At 32.0% G+C, this 19,776-nt stretch overlaps 1 protein-coding gene across 1 annotated transcript; it reads left to right on the top strand.

Annotated features, from left to right (window-relative positions):
• The first annotated feature begins 18,280 nt into the window (after positions 1 to 18,280).
• LOC145819047 (uncharacterized) lies at positions 18,281 to 18,991 on the top strand. The gene has a single exon (XM_082913034.1). It carries the CDS (start codon positions 18,281 to 18,283, stop codon positions 18,989 to 18,991), a length of 711 nt encoding a protein of 236 aa, XP_082769160.1.
• Positions 18,992 to 19,776: the final 785 nt, after the last annotated feature.

A 19,776-nucleotide genomic window follows, 5' to 3' on the forward strand; every position in this document is an offset into this window, starting at 1 on the left:
ATGTGCATATAAGCACGGCTCTATGAACAAAGTTTTAAAATTGCGTCCGTTTGGCCCCTTTTACTCTGATGAGTTTTGTCTTATTTGGTTTGAGGCCGTAGGTAATCTCATGATTACTAGCCGGTTATGGCCTTAACCCAGAGGGGCGGGTTCGGGTCGTGACACAAAATGACTCCGAATGATGTAAACAACTCACACAATGCATGTTGAATGGCTCAAGCACCGAAACTAGTGAAGTGTATTACACTATAGGCATGCAAGGCAAGCATCATTCGACCAAGAGGCCTCAAAACAGAGCTAAGGCAGCCCAAAATATGAACAAAATCAGTTTGGATCATGGCCAAAATATGCTAGAATAGAGGGCCAAAACAACATGCAATTCAAGCTAGTAAACATGATTTACACTACAACCATATGAAGCATATGAGAGGCTACCAAACCAGCCAAAAACAGAATCATGGCATGCCAAATGATAGCCAAAAACCCACTGAGACATGACCAATACATGCAATAATGAGGTGCTACTTTGATAAGCCATGAAAGGGATTATTCTACACATGCAAGAGGCAAACACAAGGTGACCAAACCAGCCATAGACAGAGTCTAAGAAGGTCCCAAAAGTCACCAAAAAGGGCCTGAACCAAGCCTTGGAAGTATGGAAGTATGTGCTCCTTTGAAAGGCCCAAAATGCAAACAAACAAGGCCAAAAGAGAGAGGGTCTCCCCTCTCTGATTTAGGCCCTCAAAACCACATGCCAACCACTGAAAATCCGCTAGATTTCAGTGGCTAAAAGACCAAGCAAAGATCAACACAAAGGTCTCATAGCATGGTACAAAACAAGGCTAAATAGAGCATGCAAGAGGGTAGATGACCCTTAACACCAAAAGAGCCTTAAACAAACATGAAAAACACTTAAATATGAAGCTTTTTTCAGTTGACAACAAAGCCTAAATATGCGTGCAAGTATGGCTAAGAGAATGATCAAGATAGAGCTTAAAAAGAGAGAAAATGAGGTTACCCTTGAAGCTCAACAAAACCAGCAAATTTTTTGAGCTAAAACCAACTCTTGAGCTCCCTCAAGACCCTCCAGCAACTCAGCTATAAGGTAAGAGAGGTTGTGTGCACAAGTGTGAAGCAAAACTACAATATATAGAGAGAAAGGGAGAGATATATGCTCAAGCCTTAGGAAATTTTTTGAACCTCTGCAAAGGAGAGGGAGGGCCTCTCTTATAGAGATTTGAAGCTAAAGCTTCCTCAAGAAGCTAAAAGCTTGGATGCAAATCCTCCATACACGTGTATGGAGGATACAGTCTGTGCCTTCCAGCTGGCACAGCTGGCATCCACACAATCTGACAAAACAGGAGGAAACCAGCCGACCAGAAAAAGTGGTCTCCCAGAAAAAAAAAAAAAAAAGTGGTCGGCCAAGGGGATTGGTGGTCTCCACACTGAAAGCAAGCCCAAGGTGTGGTGGGAGACCAGTAAATGTGGCCCAAAGGCCAAGAAAACCAGTTTCCCGACCAGAAAATCGGCTGGCGGGGAGAAAAGTTGTCTCCAAGGAGAAAATGTGGTCTCCCACCCTTGTACCACCTCCCAAACAAGGAAAACAAGGTTCATGCCAAAAAAAAGAACCAACACGGATGCAAAACGAGAGTTCGGGAGGCAAAACGCGCGGCCGGGTGCCTCGAAAACTGGCTGTTGAGCACCGAAAGTGGTGTGCAACCACAAAAGTGGTCTCCCGGGCCACAGTGTCCCTCTAGACAGAGGAAACAAGGTGTGTTCCAAAAACCGTGCCAAACGGAGAATGTTAAGCGGTCCCGAGCCGAGGCGCGCAGTCGACGGCTCCGAAAATCGGAAACTAGTCTCCAACCGGGAACAGTGGCCTACGACCGCGAAAAGTGGTCTACGACCATTGAGAGATGGTCTCCAAGACCTCTCCCTCCCTCCAGGAAGAGACAACAAGACCTGGTCCGCGGACCGAGTCAAAGTACAAAAGGGTCCCAGGTCCGGAGGCGAGGCTCTCAGCCAAGAACTCCGAAACCTCGAAACGAGCACAACATGCACCATCACCGAGCGCTCAATCGATGACGTTTGAGTTTTAAGGTCGGTCAAAAATGGGGTGTCTACATATAATTAAATTATGCAGCTAATTCCAAGTATAGTCTCTGTAAATTACCCCGTAAATTCCTAGAAAATTCTCAGTAAATTACTAGTAAAATATTCAGTAAAATCCCAGTAACTTCTCAGTAAATTACTTAGTAAATTCCCATTAAATTCTCAGTAAATTACGCAGTAAATTCTCAGTAAATTACCAAGTAAATTCCCAGTAAATTACTCATTAAATTCCTAGTAAATTCTAAATAAATTCCTATTAAATTACTCATTAAATTCTCAGTAAATTGCTTAGTAAATTCCCAGTAAATTACTGAGTAAATTCCCAGTAAATTCCAAGTAAATTCTCAGAAAATTACTCAGAAAATTCCCATTATATTACTCCGTAAATTTATAGTAAATTCTCAGTAAATTACTCAGTAAATTCATAGAAAATTATCTGTAAATTACTGAGTAAATTTCCCATAAATTCTAAGTAAATTACTCAGTAAATTCCCATTAAATTAATCAGTAAATCCCCGTAAAATCTTATTAAATTTCTCAGTAAATTACTCAATAAATTTCCACTAAATACTCAGTAAATTCTCAGAAAATTTTCAGTAAATTCCCATTAAATTCTGGGTAAATTACTGAGTAAATTCCTAGTAAATTCCTAGTAAATTTTCCGTAAATTTCCAGTCAATTTGTAGAAAATTATTCAGTAAATTTCCAGTAAATTACTCAGTAAATTCTCATTAAATTACTCAGTAAATTCCCAGTAAATTCTCAGTAAATTACTGATTAAATTCCTAGTAAATTCTCAGTAAATTACTAATTAAATTCCTAGTAAATTCTCAGTAAATTGCTCAGTAAATTTCTTCGTAAATTCCCTGTAAATTTTCAGTAAATTATTAAGTAAATTCCCCGAAAAATCTTATTAAATTACTCAGTAAATTCTCAGTTAAATATTCTGTCAATTCAAAGCAAATTTTTAGTAAATTACTCATTAAATTTCGAGTAAATTCTCAGTAAATTACTGACTAAATTCCCATTAAATTCTCTGTAAATTAGTCATTAAATTCCCGGTAAATTCTCAATAAATTACTCAGTAAATTTCCAGATAATTATAAATAAATTACTCAGTAAATTTCCAGAAAATTCTGGGTAAATTACTGAGGAAATTCCCTGTAAATTACTCAGTAAATTCCCAGTAAATTACTCAGTAAATTCCCAGTAAATTCTAATTAAATTGCTCAGTGAATTCTCTGTAAATTACTTAGTAAATTCCTAGTAAATTCTCACTAAATTACTCAGTAAGTTCCCAGTAAATAGTTAGTAAATTCTCACTAAATTCCCAATAAATTCTCAGCAAAGTATTCAGTAAATTTCTAGTATATTCTCAGTAAATTATTCAGTAAATTCCCAGTAAATTCTCATCAAATTAATCAGTAAATTTCCAGTAAATTCTTATTAAATACTCAGTAAATTCCCAATAAATTCTCAGTAAATTACCCGTAAATTAATTATTAAATTCTCAGTAAATTACTAACTAAATTCCCAGTAAATTCTCAATAAATTACTCATTAAATTCCCAGTAAATTCTAATTAAATTACTCAGTAAATTTCCAGTAAATTCTCAGTAAATTATTGAGTAAATTCCTAGTAAATTCTCATTAAATTACTCAATAAGTTTATAGTAATTTTTCATTAAATTACTGAGTAAATTCCCAGTAAATTCCCTATAAATTCTCATTAAATTATGAAGTAAATTCTCAGTAAATTACTCAGTAAATTCCTAGAAAAATTCTTTAAATTCTCAGTAAATTACTCAGTAAATTCCCAGTAAATTACTGAGAAAATTTCCCTTAAATTCTCAGTAAATTCCAAGTAAATTCTCATTAAATTACTTATTAAATTCCCAGTAAATTCTCATAAAATTACTCAATAAATTACCACTAAATTCCCAGTAAATTACTTAGTAATTTCCCAGTAAATTATTCAGTAATTTCCTAATAAATTACTCAGTAAATTACAGTGTAAATTCCCAGTAAATTATCTGCAAATTACTCAGTAAATACCTAATAAATTCTCAGTAAATTCTGAGTAAATTACTCAGTAAATTTCGAGTAAATTCTCAGTAAATTCCATGTAAATTCCCAGTAAATTGCTCAGTAAATTCCCAGAAAATTCTCAGTAAATTACTCAGTAAAGTCGTAGTAAATTCCCAGTAAATTCTTAGTAAATTACTCGGCGAATTCCCAATAAAATCTCAGTAAATTACGAAGTAAATTCTCAGTAAATTTTCAGTAAATTCCCAGTAAATTACTCAGTAACTTCCCAGTAAATTCTTAGTAAATTACTCAATAAATTCGTAGTAAATTCTCAATAAATTATTGACTAAATTCTCAGTAAATTCTCAGTAAATTCTCAATAAATTCGCAATAAATTCTCAGTAAATTACTTATTAAATTTCAAGTAATTCTCATTAAATTACTGTTTAAATTCTGAGTAAATTATCAAAAAATTACTCAGCAAATTCCTTGTAAATTCTCAGTAAATTCTCTATAAATTTCTCAGTAAATTACAGGTAAATTCTCAGTAAATTCTTTGTAAATTTTCATTAAGTTAATCAGTAAATTCCCAGTAAATTCCTATTAAATTATTAAGTAAAGTCGCAGTAAATTATTCAGTAAATTCTCAGTAAATTTTCAATAAATTCTCTGTAAATTACTGAGTAAATTCTCAGTAAATTACTTAGTAAATTCCCAGTAAATTCTCGGTAAATTCTCAGTAAATTCTAATTAAATTACTCAGTAAATTGCTAGTAATTCTTAGTAAAATCCTAGTAAATTCTCGAAAAATTACTAAGTAAATTCCTAGTAAATTCTCAGTAAACTACTCAGTAAATTCCAAGTAAATTCTCAATAAATTCCCAGTAAACTACTCAGTAAATTCACAGTAAATTCTCACCAAATTGCTGAGTAAATTCTCAGTAAATTCCTAGTAAATTTTCATTAAATTACTCAGCAAAATTCTTAGTAAATTTCTCAGTAAATTACCAATAAATTCTCAGTAAATTACTGAGTAAATTCCCAGTAAATTACCAATATATTCTCTTTAAATTAATCAGTAAATTTCAAGTAAATTTTTAACAAATTACTCAGTAAATTCCTAGAAAATTCTCAGTAAATTACTAGGTAAATTCCTCGTAAATTAATAAGTAAATTCCCAATAAATTCTCAGTAAATTATTCAAAAAAATTCCCTGTAAATTTTTCGTAAATTCTCATTAAATTACTCAGTATATTCCCAGTAAATTCTCAGCAAACTACGCAGTAAATTCCCAGTAAATTCTTAGTAAATTACGCAATAAATTCTAAAAAAATTCTCTGTAAATTACTCAGTAAATTCCCAATAAATTCTCATTAAATTACTCAATAAATTCTCAGATAATTCTCAGTAAATTCCCAGTAAATTCTCATTAAATTACGGGGTAAATTCACAGTAAATTTCAAGTAAATGCCCAGTAAATTATCAGTAAATTACCGATTAAATTCCCAGTAAATTATCAGTAAATTCCCAGCAAATTCTCAGTAAATTCTCATTAAATTAATTAGTAAATTCCAAGTAAATACTTATTAAATTGCTCAGTAAATTCCTAGTAAATTCTCAGTAAATTATTGACAAAATTCACAGTAAATTCTTATTAAATTACTCAATAAATTGCCAGTATAAATTACTCAGTAAATTCCCAGTAAATTACTCAACAAATTCCCATTAATTCTAAGCAAATTACGTAGTAAATTCCCAGTAAATTCTGAGTAAATTACTCAGTAAATTCTTAGTAAATTTGATGTAAATTCCTAGATGATTCCCAGTAAATTCTCAGAAAATTACTTAGTAAATTCCTGGTAAATTCTCACTAAATTCTCAGTAAATTACTCAGTAAATTCTCATTAAATTCCTAGTAAATTCTTAGTAAATTACTCAGTAAATTCCCATTAAATTAATCAGTAAATTTCACAGTAAAATCCCAGTAAATTCTCATTAAATTACTCAGTGAATTCCCAATAAATACTCAGTAAATTCCCAGTCAATTCTCAGTAAATTATTGTGGAAATTCCCTATAAATTCCCAGTAAATTCTCATTAAATAAATTAGTAAATTCCCAGTAAATTCTTATTAAATTACTCAGCAAATTCCCAGTAAATTTTTAGCAAATTTCTCAGTAAATTCCTAATAAATTAATTAGTAAATTTTCAGTAAATTCTCAGCAAATTACTACGTAAATTCTCAGTAAATTCTCATTAAATTGCTCAGTAAATTCTTTTTAAATTCTCAGTAAATTACTTAGTAAATTCCCGTTAAATTCTCCATAAATTTCTAGCAAATTTCTCAGTAAATTCCCAGTAAATTTTTAGCAAATTTCTCAGTAAATTCCTAGTAAATTACTCAGTAAATTTCCAATAAATTCTCAGCAAATTACTACGTAAATTATCAGTAAATTCCCATTAAATTACTCAGCAAATTCTTTTTAAATTCTCAGTCAATTACTTAGTAAATTCCTGTTAAATTATCAGTAAATTTCTCAGTAAATTCCCAGTAAATTCTTATTAAATTGCTCATTAAATTTCCATAAAATTCTTATTAAATTATGTAGTTAATTCCAAGTAAATTTTCTGTAAATTAACAAGTAAATTCCCAGAAAATTCTCAGTAAATTACTCAGTAAAATCCAAGTAAATTCTCAGTAAATTACCGAGTAAACTCCCAGTAAATTCTCAGTAAATTACCGAGTAAACTCCCAGTAAATTCTCAGTAAATTACCGAGTAAACTCCCAGTAAATTCTCAGTAAATTTGCAGTAAATTTCCATTAAATCACTCATTAAATTCCTAGTAAATTCCTAGTAAATTTCCAGTAAATTATTTAGTAAATTCCCTATAAATTCTCAGTAAATTACTCAGTAAATTCCCAGTAAATTTTCATTATATTACTGTGTAAATTCGTAGTAAATTCACAGTAAATTACTTAGTAAATTTCCAGAAAATTCTCTGTAAATTACGGAGTAAATTCCCTGTAAATTCTCAGTAAATTACTCAGTAAATTCCCATTAAATTAATAAGTAAATTCCCATAAAATCTTACTAAATTTCTCAGTAAATGCCTAGTGAATTCTCAGGAAATTACTGACTAAATTCCCAGTAAATCTCAGTAAATTACTCAATAAATTCTCAGTAAATTCTCAGTAAATTTCCAATAAATTATCAGTAAATTACTTGGTAAATTTTCAGTAAATTCCTAGTAAATAGTCAGTAAATTATTCTGTAAATTCTCAATAAATTACTGAGTAAATTCCCAGTAAATTATTCAATAAATACCTCGTCAATTCTTCTTAAATTACTCAGTAAATTTCCAACAAATTACTCTGTAAATTCAAAGCAAAATTCTTAGTAAATTACTCATTAAATTCCCAGTAAATTCTTAGCAAATTCCCAGTAAATTCTCATTAAATTAATTACTAAATTCCCAGGAAATTCTTATTAAATTACTCAGTAAATTTCCAGAAAAATTCTCAGCAAATTACTGAGGAAATTCCTTGTAAATTCTTAGTAAATTACTCAGAAAATTCCAAGTAAATTCTCAGTAAATTGACAGTAAATTCTCATTAAATTGATTAGTAAATTCCCAGTAAATTCTTATTAAATTACTCAGTAAATTCTCAGTAAATTACTCAGTAAATTTTCATTAAATTCTCAGCAAATTACTATGTAAATTCCTAGTAAATTCCCATTAAATTCTCATTAAATTACTCAGTAAATTCCTTTTAAATTCCCATTAAATTCTCATTAAATTTCTTAGTAAATTCCCAGTAAATTCTCAGTAAATTCTTGAGTAAATTCCCCGTAAATTCTCAATAAATTCCCAGTAAATTCTTATTAAATGACTCATTAAATTCTCAACAAATTACTCAGTAATCTCCCATTAAACTCTTAGTAAATACCCAGTAAATTCTAATTAAATTATGCAGTTAATTCCAAGTAAATTCTCTGTAAATTATCCCGTAAATTTCCAAAAAATTCTCAGTAAATTACTAGTAAAATATTCAGTAAAATCTCAGTAAATTACTCAGTAAATTCCCATTAAATTCTCAGTAAATTACGTAGTAAATTCTCAGTAAATTCTGAGTAAATTACTCAGTAAATTCTTTGTCACAACCCCATTCCGCCCCTAGTAGAATGGTACCGTGATGGCCAGTAATCCGAGATTATCGAAGGCCAACTTTCAAGTTTCACACACAATCAGAGTATTACATATGGGGCTAACATGTGCGGAAGCAGTATATACAAATCTAATTAGTCCATAAGAGCTGTGCATAAGTCAAATGAAATGGCATACATCTATACATAGCTTTACAACTTGGATACAATAAAATGAAATACAAAATACATCTTGACCAAAAGGCTTCTTGAGCCATCATATACAAAATACAAAGAAATGCAAGCTAAGAAGCATGATCTTCAAGATGCTACAAAATGCGAATCCAAAACAAGTTGCAAGGCACATCTAGGCATCGCCGCCGTCCTGCTCATCACCTACATATATATATAGAGGGTGAGCTTGGATACTCAGTGAATGGTACAAGTAATAAAGGGTTTGCATGCATGATATCCGAGATCTTTAACAAAACAATACATAATCATAGCTTGTAACTAACAAGGGAGGAATCAAGTTCATCTAACAAATCTTTCAAGCTTCATCAATCAAAGTCTTTCAAGGCTTTCAAGTTTCAAAGGGTGACGTTGACAAAGGTTGTGCTACAAATGCTTATAGTCCCCTAGCACGTACGGACTTTCAAAGGTTTGTGCTACAAATGCTTATAGTCCCCTAGCACGTACGAACTTTCAAAGGGTTGTGCTACAATTGCTTATAGTCCCCTAGCACGTACAGACTTTCAAAGGGTTGTACTACAAATGCTTATAGTCCCCTATCACGTATGGACTTTCAAAGGGTTGTACTACAAATGCTTATAGTCCCCTAGCACGTACGGACTTTCAAAGGTTTGTGATCCAAAACAAGACTTACACTTGACACACAAAATAGGGATAATCATTCATGCTTAACAAATACTTTTCAAAACAAAGCAAAGCTTTATCAAAAATTTATAACATAGCTTTATTAAAAATACCACTCACATAATTCTTCAAACGTCGGGGTTACAAGCGAGGATCCAAGGCCTACAAGTACATAAAAAATCCCATTGAATGCACTAACAAACAAGCTTTACATGAATGCAAATGATCTCAGCATTACTTCAAAACTAAGTCGGACCAAAACAAAACACTGTTCCTCATCTCGGGAAAACATAATGGGCACCAACCAGGTCTTGGCCGAGGTCCCACACCTCCCTGCCGAGGTGTGGTCCCGAGGGCCGCATTCAAGGGAATGAAGTCGGGAAAATCTGGGTTTCCCTTTCTTGAAGAACATGAAGAACATGAGCGCAAAGAGCATAACTTGTTATTACAAAATCTAAGATTTCATGCTATGAATTCAAAAACATGGACCTGGGTACCCATACTCGAAGATTTTATGAAAACAAACACAAAAACATGAATCTCGATGCAAGCTTTCGAATCAAACAAGGCTTTTATTCAAGAACACATGAATACCACTTTCTCTTTCTAAACCCAACTTTAAATCGATGCAAGGCTTTCAAATCAGGTTCGATCAGGCAATGCAGCTAGATGATCAATAAGAACAGCAAGAGTAGATTAAGATTCTAACCTCAAAAACATGGACCTGGGTACCCATACTCGAAGATTTTATGAAAACAAACACAAAAACATGAATCTCGATGCAAGCTTTCGAATCAAACAAGGCTTTTATTCAAGAACACATGATTACCACTTTCTCTTTCTAAACCCAACTTTAAATCGATGCAAGGCTTTCAAATCAGGTTCGATCAGGCAATGCAGCTAGATGATCAATAAGAACAGCAAGAGTAGATTAAGATTCTAACCTCAAGACACGAATCTAACTGCTCAAGGTGTGAAGATCAAGCTTGGAAAATCTATTCCTCCTCTAAGAACCCCTTCTCCCTCTTCTAGAGCTTCTCTCTCCTCAAGAACAAAGACATATAGCAAATGATACATTTCTAGGTCTGCTGGCTAACTTAACACTCAGCTGGGACACGTGGCACTACCGGGTTGGTTCTCCTCAAAAAGGTGGCTGAGTGAAAAGACAAGACTATGACAAAGTGTGTTCAACAAGCAAGATGGCATAGGCACTCCTGCAGGTAATGATCTCGGCTAGGAACAAGGCATCGGCAAGTAGGGGAACAATGATCTCGGCTAGGAAGGACAACACTTGACCTAGTTGTGCCACACCTTGGCCTAGATGTGCCACACCTCGGCCTAGGTCATACCACTCCGGGACAAGATCACTTAGGTGCAAAGGTAACATCTCGGCCTAGATGATACACATCTCAGCCTTGGTGATGAACACCTCGGCCTAGATAATGACATCTCGGCCAATATGTCAGGGCGAAGGTGGAGGTCAAACAAAGTGGTTCCAAGATAATTCTAGACTGAAGATGACCTCGGCTAAACTCACACCAAGCAAGGTACAAAACATGCAAGAAACACTTAAGCAAAGCAAATCAAGGTTTTGCAAAAAAATGCAACATATCAAGACAAGATCATGTAATATATGCAAGCATGACTAGAGTAGAGTGAGGGTTGTTACATTCTTAGTAAATTACTTAGTAAATTCCTGATAAATTCTCAGTAAATTCTCATTAAATTCCTAGTAAATTCTCAGTAAATTACTCAGTAAAATCTCATTAAATTAATCAGTAAATTCTTATTAAATTACTCAGGGAATTCCCTGAAAATTCTCAATAAATTTCTTAGTAAATTCTCATTAAATTACTCAGTAAATTCCCTGTCAATTCTCAGTAAATTACTGTGGAAATTCCCTGTAAATTCTCAGTAAATTACTCAGTACATTCCCAATAAATTCTCATTAAATGAATTTGTAAATTCCCACTAAATTCTTATTAAATTACTCAGTAAATTCCCAGTAAATTTTTCAGTAAATTTCCAGTAAATTCTCAGCAAATTACTACGTAAATTCTCAGCAAATTCCCATTAAATTACTCACCAAATTCTTTTTAAATTCTCAATAAATTACTTAGTAAATTCTCGTTAAATTCTCAGTAAATTTCTCAGTAAATTCCCAATAAATTCTTATTAAATTACTCATTAAATTCGCAGAAAATTCTTATTAAATTATGCAGTTAATTCCAAGTAAATTCTCTGTAAATTACCCAGTAAATTCTCAGTAAATTACTACAAAATTACTCAGTAAAATCCAAGTAAATTCTCAGTAAATTACGTAGTAAATTCCAAGTAAATTCTCAGTGAATTACCGAGTAAACTCCCAGTAAATTCTCAATAAATTTGCAATAAATTTCATTAAATTACTTATTAAATTCCTAGTAAATTCCCTGGAAATTACCGAGTAAATTCTCAGCAAATTCGCAGTAAATTGCTAAGTAAATTCTTAGTAAATTACTCAGTAAATTCCCAGTAAATTCTCATTATATTATTGTGTAAATTCGCGGTAAATTCACAGTAAATTACTCAGTATATTCCCAGAAAATTCTCTGTAAATTACTGTGCAAATTCCCTGTAAATTCTCAGTAAATTACTCAGTAAATTCCCATAAAATCTTATTAAATTTCTCAGTAAATTCCAGGTGAATTCTCAAGAAATTACTGACTAAATTTCCAGTAAATTCTCAGTAAATTACTCAATAAATTCCCAGTAAATTCTCATTAAATTCCCAGTAAATTTTCAGTAAATTCCTGGTAAATTCTCAGTAAATTACTCAGTAAATTCCCAGTAAATAGTCAGTAAATTATTCAGTAAATTCTCAGTAAATTACTGAGTAAATTCCCAGTAAATTATTCAGAAAATTCCTCGTAAATTCTTCTTAAATTACTCAGTAAATTCCCAGCAAATTACTCTATAAATTCAAAGCAAATTCTCAGTAAATTACTCATTAAATTTCTAATAAATTCTCAGTAAATTCCCAGTAAATTCTCATTAAATTAATTAGTAAATTCTTAGTAAATTCTTATTAAATTTCTCAGTAAATTCTCAGTAAATTTTCAGCAAATTCTTAGGAAATTACTGAGGAAATTCCTTGTAAATTCTCAGTAAATAACTTAGTAAATTCCCACTAAATTTTCAGTAAATTTCAAGTAAATTCTCATTAAATTAATTAGTAAATTCCCAAAAAATTCTTATTAAATTACTCAATAAATTTCCATAAAATTCTCGGAAAATTATTACGTAAATTCCTAGTAAATTCTCAGTAAATTCCCATTAAATTACTCAGTAAATTCCTTTTAAATTCTCAGTAAATTACTTAGTAACTTCCCATTAAATACTAAATAAATTTCTTTGCAAATTCCCAGTAAATTCTTGAGTAAATTCACCGTAAATTCTCAATAAGTTCCCAGTAAATTATTATTAAATTACTCATTAAATTCTCAGCAAATTACTTAGTAAATTCCCATTAAACTCTCAGTAAATACCCAGTAAATTCTAATTAAATAATGCAGTTAATTCCAAGTAAATTCTCTATAAATTACTCAGAAAATTCTCAGTAAATTACTAGTAAAATACTCAGTAAAATCCCAGTAAATTCTCAGTAAATTCCTAGTAAATTCTTAGTAAATTACGAAGTAAATTCCAAGTAAATTCTCAGTAAATTACAGAGTAAATTCCTAGTAAATTACTCATTAAATTCCTAGTAAATTCTAAGTAAATTCGCATTAAATTCCCATTAAATTACTCATTAAATTGCTGAGTAAATTCCCATAAAATCTTATTAAATTTCTCAGTAAATTATCAGTAAATTCTCAGTAAATTACTCAATAAATTCCCAGAAAATTCCCAGAAAATTTTCAGTAAATTCCCTGTAAAGTCTAATTAAATTACTCAGTAAATTCCAAGTAAATTCTGGGTAAATTACTGAGTAAATTCCCTTTAAATACTCAGTAAATTCTCAATAAATTCTCCGTAAATTCACAGTCAATTCGTAGTAAAATTACTCAGTTAATTCTCAGTAAATTACTTGGTAAATTCCTAGTAAATTCTCATGAAATTACTCAGTAAATTCCTAGTAAATTCTCAATAAATTACTGAGTAAATTCCTAGTAAATTCCCAATAATTAGTCAGTAAATTTCCATAAATTCTCAATAAATGTTCAGCAAATTCTCAGTAAATTTCTAAGTAAATTCCCAGTAAATTCTCTGTAAATTATTCAGTAAATTCCCCATAAATTGCTATTAAATTACTCAGTAAATTCTTTGTAAATTCCCAGTAAATTTTCAGTAAATTCCCTGTAAATTCTAATTAAATTACTCAGTAAATTCCAAGTAAATTCTGGGTAAATTACTGAGTAAATTCCTTGTAAATACTCAGTAAATTCTCAATAAATTCTCCGTAAATTCCCAATCAATTCGTAGTAAAATTACTCAGGTAATTCTCCGTAAATTACTTAGTAAATTCTCATGAAATTACTCAGTAAATTCCTAGTAAATTCTCAATAAATTACTGAGTAAATTCCTAGTAAATTCCCAATAATTGGCCAGTAAATTTCTAATAAATTCTCAGTAAATTTTTAGTAAATTCTCAGTAAATTTCTGAGTAAATTCTCAGTAAATTCTTTGTAAATTATTCAGTAAATTCCCCGTAAATTGCTATTAAATTACTCAGAAAATTCTCAGTAAATTACTCATTAAATTCCTAGTAAATTCTCAATAAATTGCTCAGTAAATTTCGAGAAAATTCTCATTAAATTACTCCATAAATTCCCAGAAAATTCTGGGTAAATTACTGAGAAAATTCCAAGTCAATTACTCAGTAAATTCCCAAAAAATTCTAATTAAATTACTCAGTAAATTCTCTGTAATTACTTAGTAAATTCCTAATAAATTCTTAGTAAATTACTCAGTAAGTTTCCAATAAATAGTTAGTAAATTCTCACTAAATTCCCAATAAATTCTCAGCAAATTATTCAGTAAATTTCCAGTAAATTCTCAGTAAATTATTTAGTGAATTCTCAGTAAATTCTCAGTAAATTCCCAGTAAATTTGCATCAAATTAATCAGTAAATTCTTATTAAATACTCAGTAAATTCCCCGTAAATTAATGATGAAATTCCTAGTAAATTCTCAGTAAATTACTGACTAAATTCCCAACAAATTACTCATTAAATTCTAAGTAAATTCTAATTAAATTACTCAGTAAATTACCAGTAAATTCTCAGTAAAATACTGAGTAAATTCCCAGTAAATTCTCATTAAATTACTCAGTAAGTTTATAGTAATTTTTCATTAAATTACTGAGTAAATTCCCAGTAAATTCTCATTAAATTATGCAATAAATTCTAAGTAAATTCTCAGTAAATTACTCGGTAAATTCCTAGAAAATTTCTGTAAATTCTCAGTAAATTACTTAGTAAATTCCTAGTAAATTCCTGAGAAAATTCTCAGTAAATTCTCAGTAAATTACTTAGTAAATTCCCAGTAAATTCTCATTAAATTACTTAATAAATTCCTAGTAAATTCTCAGTAAATTACTCCGTAAATTCCCAGTAAATTACGCAGTAAGTTCCCAGTAAATTCCTTGTAAATTCTAAGTAAATTATTCAGTAATTTCCCAATAAATTCTCAGTAAATTACAGTGTAAATTCTCATAAAATTACCTGTAAATTACTTAGTAAATTCCAAGTAAATTCTCAGTAAATTCTCAGTAAATGACTCGGTAAATTCCATGTAAATTACTCAGAAAATTCTTAGTAAATTACTCAGTAAATTCCTAGTAAATTCTCATTAAATTACTGTGTAAATTCCCCGTAAATTCTAAGTAAATTACTCAGTAAATTCCCAGTAAAATCTTAGGAAATTACTCAACAAATTCCCTATAAATTCTCAATAAATTACGAAGTAAATTGTCAGTAAATTACTCAGTAAATTCTTAGTAAATTACTCAGTACATTACAGAGTAAATTCTCAGTAAATTACTCAATAAATTCCTAGTAAATTCTCTATAAATTCTCAATAAATTCGCATTAAATTACTCAGTAAATTCTGAGTAAATTACCTATTAAATTCCAAGTAAATTCTCATTAAATTACTGTTTAAATTCCAAGTAGATTATTAAAAAATACTCAGTAAATTCCCTGTAAATTCTCAATAAATTCCTAGCAAATTCTCAGTAAATTATTCAGTAAATTTTCAGTAAATTACTAAGTAAACTCCCTGTAAATTCTCAATAAATTACTCAATAAATTCTCTGTAAATTTTCAATAAGTTAATCAGTAAATTCCCAGTAAATTCCTATTACATTACTAAGTAAAGTCGCAGTAAATTCTCACTAAATTACTCAGTAAATTCTGAGTAAATTCTCAGTAAATTTTCATTAAATTATCTGTAAATTACTGAGTAAATTCGTAGTAAATTCTCAGTAAATTCTCACCAAATTACTCAATAAATTCCCAGCAAATTCTCATTAAATTACTCAGTAAATTCCTCGTAAATTACTAAGTAAATTCCCAGTAAATTCTCAGTAAATTATTCAAAATATCCCCCGTAAATTCCCCGTAAATTCTCAGTAAATTCTTGAGTAAATTCTCAGTAAATTCCTAGTAAATTCTTATTAAATTACTCATTAAATTCTCAAAAAATTCTCATTAAATTATGCAGTTAATTCCAAGTAAATTCTCTGTAAATTACCCAATAAATTCCTAGAAAATTCTCAATAAATTACTCAGTAAAATCCAAGTAAATTCTCAGTAAATTACCGAGTAAATTCCCAGTAAATTCCTAGTAAATTCGCAGTAAATTTCCATTAAATTACTCACTAAATTCTCAGTAAATTCCCAGTAAATTACTCAGTAAATTCCCAGTAAGTTCTCATTATATTACTGTGTAAATTCGTAGTAAATTCACTGTAAATTACTCAGTAAATTCCCAGAAAATTCTCTGTCAATTACTGAGTAAATTCCCTGTAAATTCTCAGTAAATTTCCATTAAATTAATCAGTAAATTCCCATAAAATCTTATTAAATTTCTCAGCAAATTCCCAATAAATTCTCAGTAAATTCCCAGTAAATTTTCAGTAAATTACTTTAAATTCTCAGTAAATTACTTGGTAAATTCTTAGTAAATTACTCAGTATATTCCCAGTAAATAGTCAGTAAATTTCTAGTAAATTCTCAATAAATTATTCAGTAAATTCCTCATAAATTATTCTTAAATTACTCTGTAAATTCAAAGCTAATTCCCAGTAAATTACTCATTAAATTCCCATTAAATTCTTAATATAATTGTGGCTCATGAAGTTTTCAATCACATGAAGTTAAAGAAAAGAGGGGTTGTGCATGATATGGCTATGAAGCTTGACTTCAACAAAGCCTATGACCGGGTGCAGTGGGATTTTTTAAAGGTTCTGATGGTAAAGTTGGGTTTTCATTCCATTTGGGTTAACTGGGTTATGGAAATTGTGTCCACGGTTTCGTTTTCAATTTTTGCAAATGGCGAGCGACAGGCAGCGTTTACTCCATCGCGGGGGCTTCGTCAAGGTGACCCTCTATCTCCGTATTTATTTGTACTTGTTGCTGAAGGGTTGTCTCTACAAATTTCCAAAAGTGTTCAAGAGAAACAGTGGTCAGGGGTTACTTTACGGAGGGGTTGTCCCGTGCTCTCTCACATTTTCTTTGCAGATGATGCTCTTCTGTTTGCCCAAGCCAGCTTATCAGAGTGCCATGTTTTGAAATCAATCCTAGAGGAGTATAGCTTAGCTTTCGGCCAATTGATAAACTTCGAGAAATCTGGGATCTTGTTTTCAGAAAATACTCCTGATGATGTGAAACACAGCATTAGCTCTTCCTTGGGCATTTCTACTTTAAACCGTGGTTCCAAATATCTTGGCCTCCCATTTTTTTGGGGGAGATCAAAAGCAGAAGCTTATGGCTATTTAATTGAAAAAGTGGTGCAAAAGATGCAATGTTGTATACAAAATCTTTTATCATAGGCTGGTAGGGAAGTTCTCATTAAATCAATAGTCCAAGCTATTCCAGCATATGCAATGGCCTGTTTTGCTCTGCCAAAAAAATTTACCGACTGTTTGAATTCCTATACAAGCAATTTTTGGTGGGGCGGGGACTCGTCGGACCGTGGAATCTATTGGGCTAGTTGGGCCAGTTTATCTGTGGGTAAGAGCCAAGGGGGGCTGGGATTCAGAGATTTTAAAGCCTTCAATTTAGCCCTGTTAGCTAAACAAGTTTGGAGATTGTTTAAATCCTCCGCCTCTCTTTGCGCTCAAGTTTTAAAAGGCCTTTACTACCCGAATGTTGACATTCTGATGGCTAGGAAAGGGAGCCGGCCATCCTGGGCCTGGTCTAGTCTTTTACAGGGCAGAGAGCTTCTTAAATCAGGTCTTCGGTGGCAGGTGGGCAATGGAAAGTCAATTCATTTTGGGAGGATCAATGGGTGCCGCATTCTCGAACTTTCAAAGTCGCGTCCCCTCAGCAACCTGGGTGCCAAGTTTAATTAGTAAGTGATGTCATACATCCTAATTCCAAAGATTGGTATCTAGGCAAACTTACGACCACAGTGGGAGTAGCAGAAGCTCAACATATTCTTGCTATTCCCATATCCTCAACAAATATGGAGGACTCTCTTGTCTGGCACCACTCCAACCGAGGAATATATGATGTTAAGAGTGGATACCGAATGGCGGTTGAGGCTAAGCAGTCTGCAGTACTTTCAGGGGCGTCTTCATCTCTTTTGCTCCCAAAAGATTTCTGGAAAGTAATCTGGTCGACTCCAGTCCCGCCTAAGATTCGTAACTTTTGGTGGCGAGTCTGCTATAACAAGCTAAAGATTCGTAACTTTTGGTGGCGAGTCTGCTATAACAAGCTAGCTACAAAGGAAAATCTGTTTAGGCGTCGTTGTTCTGATTCCCACCAGTGCCCAATTTGCAATGCTTCAGTAGAATCAATCGAGCAACTTCTGTTCAAGTGCGATTAGACCAGGGCAGTTTGGTTTGCATGTGATCTGGGTTTGCTGCCGGGGATTGGGATTTGTCCCCCAGCTAAAATCTGGACTGTGTCGCTCATGGAAATGTGCTCAAATGCCAAGGAGCGTAAAGAAATAGTGGGTAAGGCTGCGGTGGTGTGTTGGTTTATCTGGAAAGCTAGAAATGAATGGGTTTTTTCCCAGTGTCCAGTAAATCCTCAAGCTGTTGTGCGTAAGGTTTATACTTTTTGGAGGGAAATTAATCAACCTCTCACTTCGATGGTTGACCCTATTCCAGCAGTTCCTCCTTTACCTCAGTCACGTCCTACTTGGCATTGTCCAACTTGTGGCTGTTTGAAAATTAATTGTGATGCAAGTGTGGCTGTAGACAGTGGGAGAACATCCATAGCAGCTGTTCTGCACGATTTGCAAGGACGGTTGGTCAATGGCATTGTTGTCTCGGCCCCTTCATCCTCAGTTTTGCAAGGTCAAGCTCGTGCGGTTCGTTTGGCTTGTCGTCTCCTTCAAACTCTTGGTCTATCAAATGTCCAAGTAGAAAGTGATTGTAAGGTGGTTATTGATCTCAGTGTCTCGGAGCTGGATCCCCCTCGGGATTGTTTAGCATTGCTGCACGATAATCACTCTTTGAAGTCCAGTCTTAGGTGCCATTTTTCCTGGATTCCTAGAGAGGCTAATAGGGTGGCCCATTGGTTGGCTTCTTCTCACCACAGCGGGAAGCTTTCTGTAGATTGGGTGAAACTTATTCCTCCTCCTTTAAAGGAGTCATTGTGTGTTGATGCCTGTGTGTAGCGTTTTGGCTTTTAATAGTTCAAAAAAAAAAAAATCCTAGTAAATTCTTAGTAAATTCTTTGTAAATTACTCAGCAAATTCCCTGTAAATTCTAAGCAAAATACTCAGTAAATTCTGACTAAATTACTCAGTAAATTCTCAATAAATTACTTAGTAAATTCCCAGCAAATTCTCAATAAATTACAAAGTAAATTCCAGTAAATTTTCGGTAAATTCTCCATAAATTTTCAGTAAATTCTCATTAAATTACTCAGAAAAATTCCAAGTAAATTCTCTATAAATTACTGAGTAAATTCCCTATTCTCAGAAAATTACTCTGTAAATTACCAGTAAATTCTCAGTAAATAACTCTGTAAATTACCAGTAAATTCTCAGTAAATTACGCAGTAAATTCCAAATAAATTCTCAGTAAATTCCCAGTAAATTCTAAGCAAATACTCAGTAGATTACTGAGTAAATTCCTAGAAATTCTCAGTAAATTCCCACTAAATTCTCAGTAAATTACTAAGTAAATTCTCAAAAAATTCTCAGAACATACTCAGTAAATTCCCAGAAAATTACTCAGTAAATTCCAAGTAAATTACTCAGCAAATTCTCAGTGAATTACTAAGTAAATTCCCAGTAAATTCTCAATAAATTCTCAATAAATTCTCAGTAAATTACAAAGTAAATTCTCAAAAAATTACTCGTAAATTCACAGTAAATTTTCAGCAAATTTCTCAGTAAATTCCTAGTAAATTCACATTAAATTACTCAGTAAATTCCCAGTAAACTCTCTGTAAATT

Source organism: Camellia sinensis, chromosome 2 (genome assembly GCF_055761805.1).
Source record: "Camellia sinensis isolate YWXY chromosome 2, ASM5576180v1, whole genome shotgun sequence".
In the NCBI taxonomy this organism is placed as follows: domain Eukaryota; kingdom Viridiplantae; phylum Streptophyta; class Magnoliopsida; order Ericales; family Theaceae; genus Camellia; species Camellia sinensis.